The sequence below is a fragment of the Castanea sativa genome, chromosome 8 (genome assembly GCF_040712315.1).
Source record: "Castanea sativa cultivar Marrone di Chiusa Pesio chromosome 8, ASM4071231v1".
NCBI classification, from domain to species: domain Eukaryota; kingdom Viridiplantae; phylum Streptophyta; class Magnoliopsida; order Fagales; family Fagaceae; genus Castanea; species Castanea sativa.
Genome location: NC_134020.1, coordinates 18890568 through 18908549, shown reverse-complemented (window position 1 = coordinate 18908549; position 17982 = coordinate 18890568). Strand labels below are relative to the sequence as shown.

At 40.0% G+C, this 17982-nt stretch overlaps 2 protein-coding genes across 2 annotated transcripts; both read left to right on the top strand.

Moving 5' to 3' along the window:
• Window positions 1-2956: 2956 nt before the first annotated feature.
• On the top strand, window positions 2957-3409 carry LOC142605959 (uncharacterized). Its single transcript, XM_075777384.1, has one exon. It carries the CDS (start codon window positions 2957-2959, stop codon window positions 3407-3409), a length of 453 nt encoding a protein of 150 aa, XP_075633499.1.
• A 13125-nt stretch (window positions 3410-16534) lies between these two features.
• On the top strand, window positions 16535-17086 carry LOC142605958 (uncharacterized). The gene has a single exon (XM_075777383.1). It carries the CDS (start codon window positions 16535-16537, stop codon window positions 17084-17086), a length of 552 nt encoding a protein of 183 aa, XP_075633498.1.
• Window positions 17087-17982: the final 896 nt, after the last annotated feature.

The following is a 17982-nucleotide window of genomic DNA, read 5'->3' as shown; positions in this document are numbered from 1 at the left end:
TGAACTCAGCTTTGTAAATACAAGTCTTGTACCAGCATGTAATCAAAAGAAGGGTCCTTCCCGTATTACCAAGCATATCATGAAAGTTTTGGTTACTTGCCAACCTTGTGCATTAATCTTGTATCATAGTAGAAACTCACCATGATAAATGCCCAATCAAGGGTGAAAAGCCATATTTTTTCTGAAAATGTTAGGTGCATGTTAAATAACAAGGACATGAACTGACTTGATTTTGGTGTTATGTTTCCACATTGTCAAATGCACCCCGTCTCTGTCACTTTCTATCCATTCACAGGATCAAAAGATTGCTAAAAAGAAACAAGCTAAGCTACCACCACATCGTGATCCCATCATCACTAGGTCTCGCGCAAGAGCGATGTCTACTAGTGGTACCTCTCCCTATGAGGAAAATGCTCAGGAGATTACTCTTCTAAAGGAGCAAATGTTAGAATTGATGCGCATAATGCAATAACTAATTGTAGGAGGAGGACTGAACTCCTCCGGTCACACTCAAGGAGGTCCCCTAACTGAGAATGAAAATCAGCCCCCACCAGTACAGAATTAGGGCCACAATGTACCACCCCAGGGTGATGACCAGGAAACAAATCCTTTTAAGGACAAGAACCCCGAATCTGGGTATGGCCAAGTCAAAAGCCAAGTGGAAACTCTAGCCAAAAAACTTCATATCATAATGGGCTCCAACACCCATGGAAGCATTAATCTAGATAGTCTAACCAACTTCCCTCAGGTCATTATGCCTCCCAAGTTCAAGGCGCCAAAGTTCGTTAACTATGATGGTACTGGAGACCCTTGCGCACACTTGCACACGTTCTGTAGGAAAATGGCTCCCTATGGGGATAATCACCCTCTGCTTTGCTAGATTTTCCTTGATAGTTTGATCAACCCCGTGGCCACATGGTATGCAAGATTGGGAAAAACCTCTAGTTGGAGGGAAATGGCCAACTTTTTCCTGGAATACTACCGGTTTAACACTAAGATAGCTCCTGACCGCACGATCCTTATGAGAACAGAGGAAAAGAATGGGGAATATTTTCGAGAGTATGCCCAGAGGTGGCATGAGCTAGTCACACAAGTGCAACCCCCACGATGGAAAATGAGATGATCAAATGGTTCATTGACAACCTCAAGCCTCCTTACTATGAGAAGATGATCAGCACCCAAGTCACTCATTTCGCTAGCCTCATCCCTATTGAGAAGCGTATCAATGAGGGTATTAGTAGCAAGAAGATCATGGGTCCCGAATCCTTGAGCTCCATGGTTGAACAACAGGTTAAGAAATTGACAAGCCGTAAGACTAAGGAAGCCGACTTTCACATGGTTGAAAATGCACTAGAGAGGCCTAGGCGTACTGTTTCTACCTATGCTACCCCAGCTACTAGACCTTATCAGTAACAGGTTCAGCCCACTCAAACACCTAACTGAGCCTTAAATCAGAGAGGGAGGCCAAACCCTCCTTATCCCTTCAGGCGGGAAAACTGAAAGTACACTCCGTTACCCATGCCTACGACAAATCTTTATCCTTACCTGCTAGAAAGGAAACTGGTGACCCTGATATTCTACCGAACCAGAGAAGGCCCTCCATCACCTGGTTTTGATCCATCTAAGAAGTGTAAACACCATTTTGGGGCCGAGGGGCATACTCTAGAAGAATGCTACCAGTTGAGAGACCATGTCCAGGATCTCATTGACAACAAATTGATACAATTTGATAATGCAGTCACTCCGAACATTATCACTAACCATTTGCCTCCCCATCAGGAAGGGAATGTGAACACCATCATCATAATGGGAGAAAGGGTTCCAGACTTCTCCTCACTGTCATTTCCATGGAAGGCCTTACTTGAGGCCTTGGTCCAAGAGAGCCACCTTGATATTAAGGGTATAGGGACTCCAGAATTTGATTGGGGAATTTGATCATTTTGTGAAAGTGGAGATAGGCATGCCCTGTTCAACTGTAAAGCGCTCCGAGCATAAGTTCAAAGTCTAATCAGCCACAGTATCATCTGGATCGAAAGGGAAATTGTACAAAGAGGTGATTACATGACAGCCAGCCTATGTCCTCTAGTTGCCCAGTCTAGAACTAGTTGCAATGCTATATCAGTTGGCTTAAGGAAGGATTGGGAAGAATATCTAGAGAAACACCTTGGTAAGGCTACCTTAGCACCTCCCTCTTCAGTGGTCATTGAGGATATCGTAGAATCACCTGCAGATTTAGGGTCATCAGATTTAGGAAAAGGGCAAGCCCCACCAACTATCGAGGGATTCGCTCCTCTAGTTCATGTGTTACCTGCGGTCACAAGGCCAGCTTCATCAGCAATGCAAGAGGGAACCACCATTGTTCCCGCTATCTGAGGTTTCGACCCTCTTATTTTGCTAAAGCCCGCCTTAGGAATCTCTAGGGTATCCGACTCAAAAGCTCTTGAAGCCATTCTGCCAAGTCCAGTGGTCATTAATCTGAGGATGTTTTCCATAGCCCCTAATTTGCAAACTCAGGAGGGTGTTATCATTCGCATGCCGAAGCTATTCCCTTATAAGGATAACCATCATGTCCCATAGAAATACAAGGTGTCCTTGATCTCCACTCGAACTGGAAAGAGAAGGTCTGCTTCAATATCTCTTTAGGTCTATCGGGGCTTACTAAGTATGGCCATTGTTATACTCCTGAGGAGCTAGAAAAGAGAAGGAAAAAGGCTAGCAAGGGTACACCCGAACCCGTCAAGAACAAGGTCACAACCGAGGAAGCCGAGGAATTCTTGAAAATTATAAAACACTCAAAATACAGTGTGATTCAGTAGCTAAACAAGTCGCCAGCTCAGATTTCTATCTTGGCGCTATTGCTATCTTTCGAGGTTCACGTAAGGCTCTCTTGAAATTGTTAAAAGAGACAAGTGTTCCTACGAATGCCACAGAATCTGCTTTTGAGGGTGTGGACTCAATGGTGTTGGCCACCAACCAGATCTCTTTTACAGATGAGGAGTTACCTCCAGAAGGAAGAGGGCATACTTTGCCCATGCACATTATAGTAAGGTGTAAGGACATGATCATCTCCAAAGTGTTGATTGACAATGGATCGACATTGAATGTTTGCCTAATATCTACCATAGAGCAATTGAATATGGATACCTCTCTTATCCGACCTTACACCATGATCATTAGAGCCTTTGATGGCACTCTCCTCGAGGTGCAAGGCGAGATCGAATTAACAATCGGGGTCAACCCCAGGTTTTTCGTGGTCATCTTCCAAGTCATCAAGGTGGATTCCCTGTATAACATGCTCCTAGGGAGGCCTTGGCTACACTCCGCAGGTGCGGTTGCTTCTACCCTTCACCGAAGGCTCAAGTACCCTTTTGAGGATCAGATGATCACTGTTATGGCTGAAAAGCCCTAATCCATCTTCAAGGAGGCTTCTTTCCCTTACATAGATGCTAATGCCTTTCTAGAGGCAACTTTCCACAGTTTTGAGGTAGTCCCTATGATTTACAAAGCTCCAAAACTCAAGTCAACATGGCCCTCTACCACTTTAATGGCTACCAAGGAGATGCTCAAATTTGGCTATCAGTTGGGCCAAGGCCTTGGTGCTGTAGGACATGGGAAGGCTTCTTTGATTGAGCTCCCAAACAACAAAGGAAGATTCGATCTAGGCTACAACCCTTCCGATGAAGAACTTTTCAAAGCTTCCAAGGGAAAGAAAAGGAAGTGCATTTGACCAAGGGATGCCTATTCCCCACATCAGAGTCACTTTTCCGGCTCCGACCGAGGTCATCAGATCAGAAATGGAACAGGAATCATGATAAGAGGAATCGTATTTGGCTTGTCTCATCTGCTTGTGTCCTGAGGAATTCTCAATGAATGCTATCATATCCCTGAAGGATGTTCTGACTTCTACTATTAGGCCCTATGTGCCAGGCAAGACAGTAGGCCATTAGACCATTAAGTGTTGCTTTGTGATTACACCGGCTAAGTAAGGAGTATTCCATCATCGTGTGGTTGGGTCCTCCAATTGTATAAAAGAGTTGAAATAGCATATCTAGTTTTTTTTCCATGTTTATTACCTACTTTTCGCATTTCTTACTTGCATTTTCCAATTCATTTCCAAAAAAAAAATGTTAGGACCTATGTGATTCATGTTAGGAACATATGTCAACATTTTATGTAATTAGCTAATTCTTTGACAAAACGCACTTTACTTGTATTTGGGTAGATCTAGGATGTGTTTAATACTTCAAGGAACAAGGTTTTAAGTTCAAGTGTTAAAGCCATGCAAGTCTGTCCAAGATTCAAGTATTGAAGTGCAGGATTTTAAATCTCAACATCTAGTATCTATCGAGGTTTAAGAAGCTGTTTTAGCTCGAGGCTCGATAGTTGCTCGATAGATAGGGTATCTGTCGAAATTTATGAAAAACATATTTTCATTTTTGATTTTCATCCAATTCGTGAATGTATGTTTGGGCTTTCTTTTCTCACAACCCTAAACATATATAAGGATTATTTTAAAGGCCATCAAAGGTTACGTGAGTATTGAGCAAAGTCTTGTTCATGCAAATTGTGACCAGAGACAGAATTTGCCCTAGTTCTTCTTTCTCTTGAAGAAGCTGCTGTGTTTGTACACCGTAGAGTTTTGTGACCAAGCAACTTCATGATCTTCATCGTGTGATGAATAGAAAAACTTTGCAACCAACATCCTTCTCAAGTTGGTGATCAAGTCACGTACTGGGATCCGCGCATCGGATTGGTTAGTCACGTACTGGGAGCCGTGCAATACAAGAAAAGATTGTCACTATAGAACAAGTCCAATTGTGTATTGGGGTAAGGGTTCAATTGTAGATTGGTATAAGGTACTAGGATTCCTTTACTTGTAATCACTTGTTTTGATAATAGTGGATTCTCGGGAGTGGTAACCTTAAAATCACTAGGTAGGGTTTTTGTCTTAGAGGTTTTCCCCATTCGTAAACAAATCACCGTGTCAACTTTATTTTCCATTACATTTAGTAATTTGGTAATTTGTTTGTGCTGCCATATACATTGCATATTAATTTGATTAATTCATAAAGTTGGCTAATTAATCAATTAATTAGTCACAAGGGGTCAATAAATTTTTAGCCTATCAGGCACACTCAGATTAGGTTTTAATCTTTGCTGTGTGATCCATTGACTCCTGTTTTTCATGGATAGAGGACAGTCACTCATTGTACCTCCTTTATTTGATGGTACTAAATATGCATACTAGAAAGTACGCATGAGAGCTTTCTTGCAGTCATTAGATGAGAAAGTGTGGCAAGCTGTGGAGATAGGCTGGACCAAGCCGAATGAAGCATCGGCCGACTAGGATGATGCAAAGATCAAGGCGGCAAATTTCAACAGTAGGGCATTAAATGTTTTATTCAATGCGGTCACAATGAGGAGTTCAAGAAGATATCCTCCACTGAAACTGCAAAGGAAGCATGGACCATTATCCAAACAACCTATCAACGAACTAAGGCTGTCAAGGATTCGAACCTTCAAAGGCTCACTACTAGCTTTGAAGAAATCAAGATGGAGGAGGATGAGTCATTTGATGAGTTCTATGCCAAGCTCAAGGACATAGTGATCTCAACATTTAATCTTGGGGAAACCATTCCCGAACCTAAGATTGTGAGAAATGTGCTCAGATCTCTGCCCGAGAGATTTCATGCCAAGATCACCGTGATAGAGGAATCAAAGGATATTGACAAGATTCCTTTGACAGAGCTAGTTGGTAATCTGCAGATCTATGAGTTAGGATTGATAAGGATTGGTAAGTCGAGTAAGGGCAAGAGCATGGCATTAAAGGCTAAGAGCAATGACACATATGAGTCTTCTGACGATGAAGATTCTAAAATGAAGTCCAACATCACCCGAAAATTCAAGAAATTCATGAAAAATGCCAATGCAAAGAGCTTTGACAAGGACTGTAGGCAATCAAGTTCTTCTCAATTTAAGAGCCAAGACAAAGGGAAGAAGGATGCTAGGGATGGTGGTCAGTAACTTTTCCCTTAGGACCCAAGTGTTTCGGGTGTCAAGGATTTGGTCACATGAAACAAGAGTGCCTCAAGTCCATTAGGAAAAGCGAGGCACTTGTTGCTACCTTGAGTGACATTGAACCTAAAGATGATTCTGATAATGAAGATATTAGAATCCTAAATGCCTTCATCGCCACTATTAATCCTACTGAGGGGATTGTAGAAGATGTGGATAAAGAAGAAAACTTGGTAGAATCAAATTTTGAGAAGATGGATGAGCAAGATGATATCCACATAGCCTATGTAAAGTTATACAAGGTCTCGGAAAAGCATGAGAAGCTGTATAGGTTGGCCACCAAGAAACTCAGTGATGTGAAGCTTGAACGAGACCAACTCTCCACAGAGTTTGATGAAGCCAATCAGACTATTGGAGCACTGAGATTTGAAAACAATTTCTTGGCTGAGAAGACCAAGAAGCTTGAGGCGGAACTGTTCTGTTAGGACATATGTGTTTCACTTGTTAAGAACATATGTCATTCTTTTATGTAATTGGCTAATCCTTTGACAAAACGCACTTTGCTTGTATTTAGGTATATGATGTTTTTAATCCTTCAAGAAACAAGGTTTCAAGATCAAGTGTTAAAGCCATGCAAGTCTGTCCAAGAAACAAGCTGAAGAAGTTCCTGTCATTAAAGCTCGACAGCTAGCATCTATCGAGCTTAAGAAGCTGTTCCAACCCCGTGGCTCGACAGTTGCTTAATAGCATCTCGACACCTGCTATCTTTCGAGGTTTAAGAAAAACAGAATTTCAGATCTGTTTTGATTCCAATCTGTAAATATGTCTTTAGGCCTTCTTTTCTCATAACCCTAGACATATAAAAAGATTATTTTAAAGGCCATATCAGGTTGCACAGCTGAGAACACAATTGCACAAGAGCATATTTCACAAGGGTGACCGGAAACCTAGTTTTGCCCTAGTTCATCTCTAATGTGAAGAAGCTGCTGTGTTTTGTGCATCGTAGGGTTTTGTAACCAAGTATCTTCTTGTTCTTTATAGTGTGGATGAACTGAAGAACTTTGCAACCAACATCTTTCTCAAGTTGGTGATTAAAGTCGCGTACTGGGATCCGCGCAATTGGTTAGTCACGTGCTAGGAGCCGTGCATCAAAAGGGAGAGATTGTCACTACAGAACAAGTCCAATTAGGTAATGGGGTAAGGGTTCAACTGTAGGTTGGTAGAAGGTACTGGGATTCCTTTACTTGTAACCTCTTGTTTTGATAATAGTGGATTCTCGGGAGTGGTGACCTTAAAATCACCTGGTGGGGTTTTTGCCTTGGAGGTTTTCTCCATTCGTAAACAAATCACCGTGTCAAATTTGTTTTCTGCTACACATTAGTTTATTGGTGATTTGTTTGTGCTACCACGTGTTTGCATGTTAAATTGATTAATTAATTAAACTTGGCTAATTAATCAACTTAATCTATCATAAGGGGTCAATACATTTTTGGCCTATTATGTTCCAAGTTAGAGCTCAATTGGAGAGGACCTCATGTGCAAAGCTTGATGAGATGCTCAGTATGCAGAAATCTGCCTCTGATCGAATCGGTTTAGGGTATGATTTCTCTTCTCCTAATAATGCTTCTTCTAGTACTATTGTTTTTGTTTCTCCTGCTAACAATATTAAATTTGAGAATAATGATGCTAAAACTATGATAGCTAGTGAGAACATAGACAAGGGTAAATTTATCTTAGGAGCACCCCCTAAGCTTGCTAAGAAGGAAACCAAAAACCCTAGGGCTAAGAAGAATAATGCTCAAAAGTCCAAAGAGAAGAAGCAACATCTCTGTCATTACTGTAGAGCAACTGGACACACTCAACCAAATTGCTACAAGTGGCAAGCCAGTCAACAAAGCAACAACGTGGTCTCTTTAGGAAACTTGAGTCAGTTTTCATCCTCTCTTGCTCCTTTTGGAGATCTCCTTAAGGCCCTCATGTTCCTTACGAACTTGAATGGTTGCAATTCTTCCCCCTCTCTGCCAGTTCAAGGGTTCACCAAAAGGAAAGGTTCTTCCAAGGTGTGGAAGGAAAAATGCTCCAAGTGATTTAGTCACTTTTTCTCTCTCTCTCCCCCTCTTGTTTTTGTTCTTGCTTTACTTGAGTGTTTTGCTTTCTTATTTTGAGTCAATCTAGTTTTTATGCATTGCTTTGTTTGACATGTTTTTGTTTGTTTGTTTTTCAGTTTTGTTTTATTTTGCTTTCATTCAAAAAAAAAATTAAAAAATTGAAAAATCGGAAAACTACAAAAACAGTGTGTGTTTGTATACATTGGTACTTGTGTAACTTGAATGGCCAATGAAATAAAGTTTTCTAAACTTTGTATCTCTTGTAACTTAGATGAGCATCTCTATGCATAACTAAGCAAGTGAGCTTTGTGGCTCTTTGTTTGTGATGAGTAAGATTAAGTTAGCTCTTATACTTAACACTCGTATCACTCTTTTTGATGGGAAGGACTAAAAAATCCTAAGAGAAAGGCATAAATAACCATCTCACCATTGTTGCCTACCAATCATGAAATGACATATGTATGCTTTGGCATAGCAAAAGTGCAATGTCAAAAAGCTTAACATAATTGGGTATTTCTTTTCTCTCTCTTGTATCCCCATGCATGATATGCTTAATAAAAGAAAAATATGTAAAGAAAAATTAAAGCAAAAAGAATTAAAAAGCTTTAAAACATGATTGCAAGCGTGTATTCTAGGAGATGTGGGAGTTATAGAATATACCTCGAAGGTGATAGTCCCCATCAAGCAATTATGATCGTGTGTGAGTTAAATTAATTTACTCATATCTCAAATTGTCATAACATAGAGACACTTATGCAATCTTGTGATATTTTTCACACATAACACGCAATATTCTTTGCTACTTTTGATACATGTGCAGGTATAATGTAAGTTAGCCATCACTAGGTTTACATGTGTTAATGTATGCTCACTAAACTGTCTTAACTTTTTTTTTGAAATATAAAATCAGTTAGACTTGTTTATGAAGGAAAAATTCTGGTTTTGTATTTCATACAAACCACATAGCGGAAGCAACAAACAAGGATCTATTTCATTCATGATTGATAACGTGCACTATGTAAATCTCAGAATTTAAGAACAAGATGGCGTACCTTGGTGTGGAGAAATTCAAAACAAAGATTAGAAGCACTTGGGAACACTTTTAATCTTCACTCCAATTCCACTTTACCCCCAAGATGTGTGGTCTCTCAATCAGTTTTCAAGGGAGAATGAAAGTGTGTCTCACACTCTCTCACACACACCGTTTCTTATTTTCTCTTCTTTCACCAATCAAAATTCTGTATGTTTCTCCCTTTATAACTAACTGATTATCTAATTGGGTTGGCCTATTGGGCCTTTCCAATTGGGCTTTAATGTGTGGCTTGGAGTGGGACCAAAAGGGACCAATAAGACACTAGCTCCAATGGGCCTTAGGCTTTTCCGTCAACTCTTGACAAGTCCAAAGTTACCATTAATTATATTTAATACCACTATATAAATATAATTGCACTCTAGGCCTTATTAATAAATTATATCCCAAGACTTTATTATACATGCAACCTCTTCATAAAATATTCGTAGTAATACAAAATCATAAATGTAGACTGCCACTTTGTAAATTACTACATCTTATCCTTGAGTACCCGGTTTAATTCTTTAAAATTATTCATTATATATTTATGAAATCCAATTTCATAAATATATACTTTAGTAATTTCTTACTAAAGTGGTTAGGCCTAACTCTCTGAATAACTGAACCCATTAAACTTATCTCAAGGGAATATTTTATATCTCCATCAAGAGACTATTAATTCCATCTTAAGAATATATGTTCCATCAACACTAAATGTGGCTGCCCAACATACTGAGGTTTTGACCGTTACTTTGGATCTCACTCTTGATATATCAAAGCAACCCACACCTCTTGATCAGGTCCATTATTCTCTCAGGATTAAGAGTTCATGCAAATAGAAGTCGTGAGATTTATTATTCATTTGACAGTCGTTAGAATAATAATAAATCTCACAGCGGTCCTGTTCAATATGTTTTAACTCTTAAAACATATCAACATATTAACTAGAAGTCTCCACTTCCATGATCAAGACAAATCATCTTAGTTGATACGTTATAGTCTTCGCAGATGAAATGCCCGATTTCATCACCGACTACGAACTATAAATTCTGAGTTTACAAAGAACTTGTGATTTACATCTTCTGTGACTTTTCACATAAATCACATACAATGCATCTCATGGACTATATGATAATGTCCCATATTCATGTTACCATTATTTTATATAATAATAAAATAACTTTATCAATCACAATATTAAGTCATACATCATGTCATACATAATGTCATACATAATATCATACATAACATCACACAATAGGATTTAAGGGCACTAATCCTAACAGTTTAGTGTGTGTGTCTGTTTTTGGATCTATGTGCTTACATTTTTCTTGATTGAGAGGTGTTTTGAGAGACTAAAATTTTGTTTGGATCCTTGGTTGAGTTGCATGTTTGATTGCATTCATGTATGTGTTTTTCTCTTCTTGAAAAACTATTTTTAAGGCAATCTCGACAGCTCCTCGACACCTCTTGACACTTAGGCTATCTATCGAGCTCTTCAGTTTCTTTTTATCACAATCTCAATAGCTTCTCGATAGCTCCTCGATCCATCAAGAAAGTTTCTGTCCCCTCAATAGATGCTCGATAGCTCCTCAATCTATCGAGCCTTTTTTGCTGTGGACACTTCTGGATAGCTGCTTGATAGTTGGATCTCTTCAAGCCTTTAAAGCTTGACACCTCTCGATTTGTCAAGAATTAAGAGATTCTATAAATAGGATCCACGCAAATTTTCCTCATTTCTTCTCGATCTCTTTCAATTGTTTTTAGTCTTTTCACCTCCCAAACACACTCTTCTCACTCCAAACTTCATCCTCAAGGATTTTTCGGCCTAGATTAAGTATTTCTTCACTAGTAAGGGTCCTAAATCCTTCATTCTTCATGCATTTCATGCATTTGACCAAACTTTTTGGGGTTTTTGAAAACATTTTGGGTTTTTCAAAATTGATGAAGTTTTTCTGAAATTTTTGGGATGGGCTTTGTGAAAATGGCATTAAATCATCATGCATTTCATCACATTTGCATTATAACAATGTTTCATGCATTTTAGGTGTGTGTTTACCTTGTTGCAATGATTATGTGCTGGTAGGTTTGGATTGGGCTGAGCCTATGATGAATTACTATTGCATATCACATGCTCATGCATTTTCTTGCATACGTACCTTACATTCTCTATATTCTTATATATTGATTGTGATTGTGATTGGTACTTTTTTGCATGTCTCTCTTTCTCCCTCTCTTCTTATTTCGATTAGTTGCTCTATGGCACCTAAACGAAAATCTACTCCATCTCGAAACCCTCTTCGTTTCGGGGCATCCTCTTCTAATCCTACCTCTTCCCATGTTTGGTTCTGTGATGATAAAGCCTGATAGGACTTTTCGGAGAACTTTTCTAGATGAGGCATTCATTCGGAGCGCCAAGTCATTTTATCGGACTTCTCTAACACTGACCTACCCACTGTCATTCATAGTAGGGGTTGGCAGTCACTGTGTGACATCCCGATCACTTATCCATCTATGATCATACATGAGTTCTACTCCAACATGCATAGATTTGATCAGTATCCATGCATTGTGGTCACACCGAATATAGTATCCGACGTGCTCCATGTCCCCAGGGTAGCGCATCCTGACTACCCTAATTGTGATCATCTGAGGACTGTGTCCAAAGACGGGCTTATGTCATCTTTTTGTGAGCATCCTTCTGATTGGGGTGATCATCAGTTCACTCCTTGTTCGGCCTTTACTAAAGGTCCTAGGTATATTAACACAGTTATGACCTTTGTTTTGCAGCCTCTGTCTCACTATAACTCCATTACAAAGCCCCGTGCTCGGTTTTTGTTTTCCCTCTTAGAGCATCTCACTATAGACTTCCCTTCTCATTTCATTCTTTCCCTCATTAATGTCAATAGGATACAGAGACCCGTGATAAGCTCATATTTCCTTCGGCTATCATGAGGATTCTTCGGCACTTTTCTGTCTCCTTTCCTAGTTCTGACCACTTCCATATCATGTGTGTAATAGACGCCGCTATCATTAAACGGAGTGAGGTGCAGCTACATTCGAGGCAGCCAGGGAAGGTAATTCCTCCAACTTTGACAGCTCCATCCACCTCCGCTCCTTCTTCTTTAGCTAGTAAAGTGGCTCTCGAGGACATTATGGCACAGCTTGTGCGCATGGATGCTTGCCTTGACACTCTCAGTGATGAGTTATGTCAGGTGAACACCCGTGTTGGTCGTATTGCACGACGACAGACTGTCATGGGTGGCTTCGTTGCTTCTCCTCTTCCTACTCTAGAGGCTTTTGAGGATGAGGACGATGATGCCGATGCTAATGCTACTAATGTGGAGGATGATGGTGCTAGCTCTTCTAGTGCTGATGAGATGTCTACTTGATGTACTTACCCTTTGTCACTCGTGACAAAAAGGGGGAATAGTTTTGGATATGAGAGTAGTCATTTACATAGAGGGAGAGTTAGTACTTAAGAGATTTTTGTTAGGGGGAGTGTATATCTTTGTTGAGGGATGTAGTGAGGACTTTATGTATCTTTTTCTTTTCTCTCTATTTTAGATAAATTGTTTACGTACCTTAGATCTTGTGATCATGTTGTGATAGCAAACCTTTTACTTGCTTATATATATAAATTTGAGGTTGTTATTACAGTCCTTTCACCTATCTTTTCATGTGTTGTTTCTTTTCTCTCCTTATGCACATGCTTCTTATATATTGTATGCAATCTTTTATTTATGTTTCACAATAAGATGCCTTGATGAGTTTTGTTTAAAGTGTTTCAGAAATATAGGTTGTCAAAGTCTTCCTTGCCATGAACTCTCTTCTTGCAAAGTTTTTCAAGAGTTTGTGTTAGGATAGATTTTACTATACTTAACAAGTGAGTATGAGTTGAGTGATTTATGACTTCTCTCATATGTTCATTTGTTCATTTATGAGTTGGTCATGGATTGCCAAAGGGGGAGATTGTTAGGACATACGTGATTCATGTTAGGAACATATGTCAACATTTTATGTAATTGGCTAATCCTTTGACAAAACATACTTTACTTGTATTTGGGTAGATTTAGGATGTGTTTAATACTTCAAGAAACAAGGTTTCAAGTCCAAGTGTTAGAGCTATGCAAGTCTATCCAAGATTCAAGTATTGAAGTGTAGGATTTTAAATCTCAACAACTAGTAACTATTGAGGTTTAAGAAGCTGTTTCAGCCCGAGGCTCGACAGCTGCTCAACAGATAGGATATCTGTCCAAATTTTCACCCAATTCGTGAATGAATGTTTGGGCTTTCTTTTCTCACAACCCTAAACATATATAAGGATTATTTTAAGGGCCGTCAAAGGTTGCGCGAGTATTGAACAAAGTGTTGTTCATGCAAATTGTGACCAGAGACAGAATTTACCCTAGTTCTTCTTTCTCTTAAAGAAGCTTCTGTGTTTGTTCACTGTAGGGTTTTGTGACCAAGCAATTTCATGATCTTCATCGTGCGATGAATAGAAGAACTTTGCAGCCAACATCCTTCTCAAGTTGGTGATCAAGTCGCGTACTAGGATCCGTGCATCAGATTGGTTGGTCACATGCTGGGGGCCATGCAATACAAGAAGAAATTGTCACTACAAAACAAGTCCAATTTTGTATTGGGGTAAGGGTTCAACTATAGGTTGGTATAAGATACTAGGATTCCTTTACTTGTAACTGCTTGTTTTGATAATAGTGGATTCTCGGGAATAGTGACCTTAAAATCACCTGGTGGGGTTTTTGCGTTGGAGGTTTTCCCCATTCGTAAACAAATCATCATGTCAACTTTATTTTCTGCTGCATTCAGTTATTTGGTGATTTGTTTGTGCTGCCACGTACATTGTATGTTAATTAGATTAATTAATAAAAGCCAATCAATCAATTAATTAATCACAAGGGGTCAATACATTTTTGGCCTATCAACAAACAAACAAAAAAAAACATTTCCCTTTTATCATTATCAGGCATGAACTTTGTTAGCTCCCTATCTATAATCCATTAATGAAATTATCCAGCATATTATTCAGGAAATTCTTGCATTTGCTTCTTTATCTGCTTTCCTATGAATATGTGTGTGCAAATTGTGTTATGTTTCTCCGTATATGTTCTGTCCTATAGGATCTATTCTAATTCCCAAGCGGGTACATCAGCCTGTTGCCATACCGAGGATATTGATGACATGAATGAGATAATAGAGTTGGATCATGATATTAAAGGATTAAAAGAGATTCTGAATTTACCTCGTGATATTTTGGAATCTCTAAACAGAGAAATGAGGGGTCCAAGTCCAACATAGAAGAGATAGAAACTGTTAACCTGGTTGACAAAGGCGAGAATGAAAAAATCGTCAAGATTGGGGTGAACTTTCCCTAAGACATTAAACCTGAGCTCGTTGCGCTACTTAAGGAATTCAGAGAGATATTCATTTGGTCCTACCAAGACATGCCAGGCTTAGATACTGAGATTGTCATGCACAGGATCCTAGTTAAGCTAGAATGCCCCGCCAGTGCGGCAGTCCTTTCAAAGGATGAAATCTGAGATCATTTTGAAGATCAAAGAAGAAGTAGAAAAACAATTGAAACTCAGTTTCCTTACCTCAATAGCCTACTCAAATTGGGTCGCCAACATTGTTCCCATGTCTAAGAAAGACGATAAAGTACGCATGTGCATTGATTATAAAGATTTGAACTGGGCTAGCCCTAAGGACAATTTCCCATTGCCGCATATTGATACACCGATCGATAATACTGCTACCAACATGTTCTCCTTTATGGATGGATTCTCAGGTTATAATCATATCAAAATGGCCGAAGAAGACAAAGCTAAGACGGCATTCGCCACTCATTGGGGAACCTATGCATATGACGTCATGCCATTCGGCCTAAAGAATGCTGACGCTACTTATCAGTGAGCCATGGTAACCTTGTTCCATAATATGATGCACAAAGTGATCGAAGTCTACGTAGATGATATAATTATCAAATCTCGCACTTTCAGGGATCATTTGGTAGATTTGAGAAAGCTATTCAAGTGCCTTGTCAAGTACAGATTGAGACTCAACCCTAACAAGTGCATCTTCGGAGCTAGTTCAGGGAGATTGCTCAGCTTTATAGTCAGCCAAAGAGGAATTGAAGTGGGCCCCGCAAAAGTCCAAGCTATCTAGGACATGCTGACACTGCAAACCGAGAAATAGATTATCAACTTCTTAGGAAAATTCAACTACATAGCCTGCTTCATAGCATAGTTGACTGTCATATGTGATCCGTTGTTCAAGCACTTGAAGAAAGACAAAAAAATAGAATGGACAGATGATTGCCAAGCGGCCTTTGACAAGATCAGGCAATATTTATTGAACCCTCCGGTTCTGGTTCTCACGATGTCGGGATATCCATTGATCCTCTACCTAGTGGTATAGAAAACCTTCATAGGCTGCATCTTAGGCCAAGCGGTTGAGCCCAATCAGAAAGAAAAGGAGATTTACTATCTAAGCAAGAAGTTCACCACTTGTGAGATCAACTACATCGCCATTGAGAAGACATGTTGCACCTTAGTCTGGGCCTCGTACAAATTGCGGCAATACATGCTCTACTACACCACACGCCTCATTTCCCGTATGGATCTCATTAAGTACATCTTTGAAAATCCAACTCTTACAAGGAAGATCTCCCGTTGGCAAATGTTTTTCTCCAAGTTCGACATTGTGTTTGTGACAAGAAAGGCCATCAAGGGCCAAGCCATAGCCGACTACCTAGTGGACCTGCCGCTAAATGATCTAGAACTTTCAAAATCCGTCTTCCTTGATGAGGATATCATGGCACTAGAACCAGAGCCAAACAGTGTGGAACCATGGTTGGAAGCTTTATTTTGATAGAGCCACCAATTCTACTAGAAATGGAGTGGGAGCAATCTTAGTTTCCCCCAAGGGCCAGCAACTCCCTGTTTCAGTCAAGCTGAATTCTAATTGCACCAACAACATCACAAAATATGAAGCATGCATAGTCGGCTTGTAAGTGGCCCTAGAATTCGGCGCCTATGACTTGAGCATCTTTGGAGATTCCCTATTGATCATCTCCTAAATCAAAGGAAAATGGCAAGCCTGAGACACCAAGTTGATTCCATATCAGAAATGTGTTAGCCGCTTCATTCCAAAGTTTCGGAACATCACATTTGCCTATTTGCCCCAAGCACACAACCAATTTGCAAACGCCTTAGCCACCCTGGCTAGCATGGTCAAGTTATTAGAAGGAGATGATATACGGCAATTACGCATAGAAGTTTAGGGTGTGCTAGCCCATTGCATGAACATCGAAGAATGCATGAATGTCGAAGTCAAAATCGACAGAAAGCCATGGTACCATGATATCAAGGCTTATATCAAGAACAACGAGTACCTGTTCGGTGCAACAGACAGTGAAAAGAAGTTTATCCGGTGCATGGCCTACCAATTTTTCTTGAGTGGAGAAGTCTTGTACAAAAGGAACCACGATTCTACCCTGCTTCGGTGCGTAGATGCCCCCAAGGTTAATTATATGATGGAAGAGATGCATGAAGGCCTACTTGGAGCTCATCCCAATGGACCCCTGTTGGCCCACAAGATCATGAGAGCTGGTTACTACTGGCTCACCATGGAAAGAAATTGTATTAAACATGTGAGGACATGCCAAAGTTGCCAAGCCTATCAAGACAGGAAGAACGCTCCTCCTCAACCTTTACACTCTTTAGCAACACCATGGCCTTTCTCAGCTTGGGGTATGGATGTCATCGGACCTGTGATTTCGAAAGCTTCAAATGGTCATGAGTACATCATAGTGGCCATCGATTATTTTACAAAGAGAGTGAAAGTCGCTTCATACAAGAGCGTCACTTAAGCAGTGGTAGCTCAGTTCCTAAAACACAACATTATTTACTACTATGGCATGCTGGGAGAGCTCATTGCAGATAATGGGACAAACCTAAACAGAAAAACGATCCAGCAACTCTGCCAACAATTCAAGATCGAGCACAGATGCTCGATTCCTTATCGCCCTCAAATGAATGGTGCAGTGGAAGCCGTTAACAAGAACGTAAAGAAAATCTTGGTATAGATGACAGACACATACAAGGATTGTCATGAGTACTTGCCGTTTGCTTTGTGCGCATATCACACTTTTGTTCGTATTTCCATGGGTACGATCCCGTATTCATTGGTATATGGCATAGAGGCCGTCCTCCCCACAGAGGCAGAGATCCCATGTCTCAGGATTTTATCTTAGACAAAGTTGTCAGAAGCTGAATGGGCCCATTCACAATTTGAACAACTGAACATGATAGATGAAAAGTGCAAGACCGCAATGTGTCATGGATAGTTGTACCAACGCCGCGTCAAACGAGCATTCAACAAGAAAGTTAGACCCAAGGTCTTCAAAGAAGGCAATCTAGTCTTGAAGAAGCACAACCAAGCCATGCATGATCACAGAGGAAAGTTTTCTCCAACTTATGAAGGCCTATATGTGGTGAAGAAGGCCTTTTCCAGAGGAGCCTTGATTCTAGCCAACATGGATAGGCATGACTTCAATATGCCCACCAATTTTGTCGCCATCATACGGTACTTTGCATGAAGAAGCCTCCTAGTGCACCTCATTTCTATGTTTTTATGTCAAAAGAAAAAAAAAAAGAACAATAACAAAAAGAACAAAAACAAAAAGGAGACGTGAGAGAGCCTGCTAGATTGAAAACTCGAAATGGTGGTCTAGGCAAAATTTAAGGCAACCAAAAGTTAGTTGAA

What these genes read in the sequence shown, in the direction of transcription:
- LOC142605959 (XM_075777384.1), top strand. Translation starts at nt 2,957, where the DNA reads ATGGTGTTGGCCACCAACCAGATCTCTTTTACAGATGAGGAGTTACCT.
- LOC142605958 (XM_075777383.1), top strand. Translation starts at nt 16,535, where the DNA reads ATGAATGTCGAAGTCAAAATCGACAGAAAGCCATGGTACCATGATATC.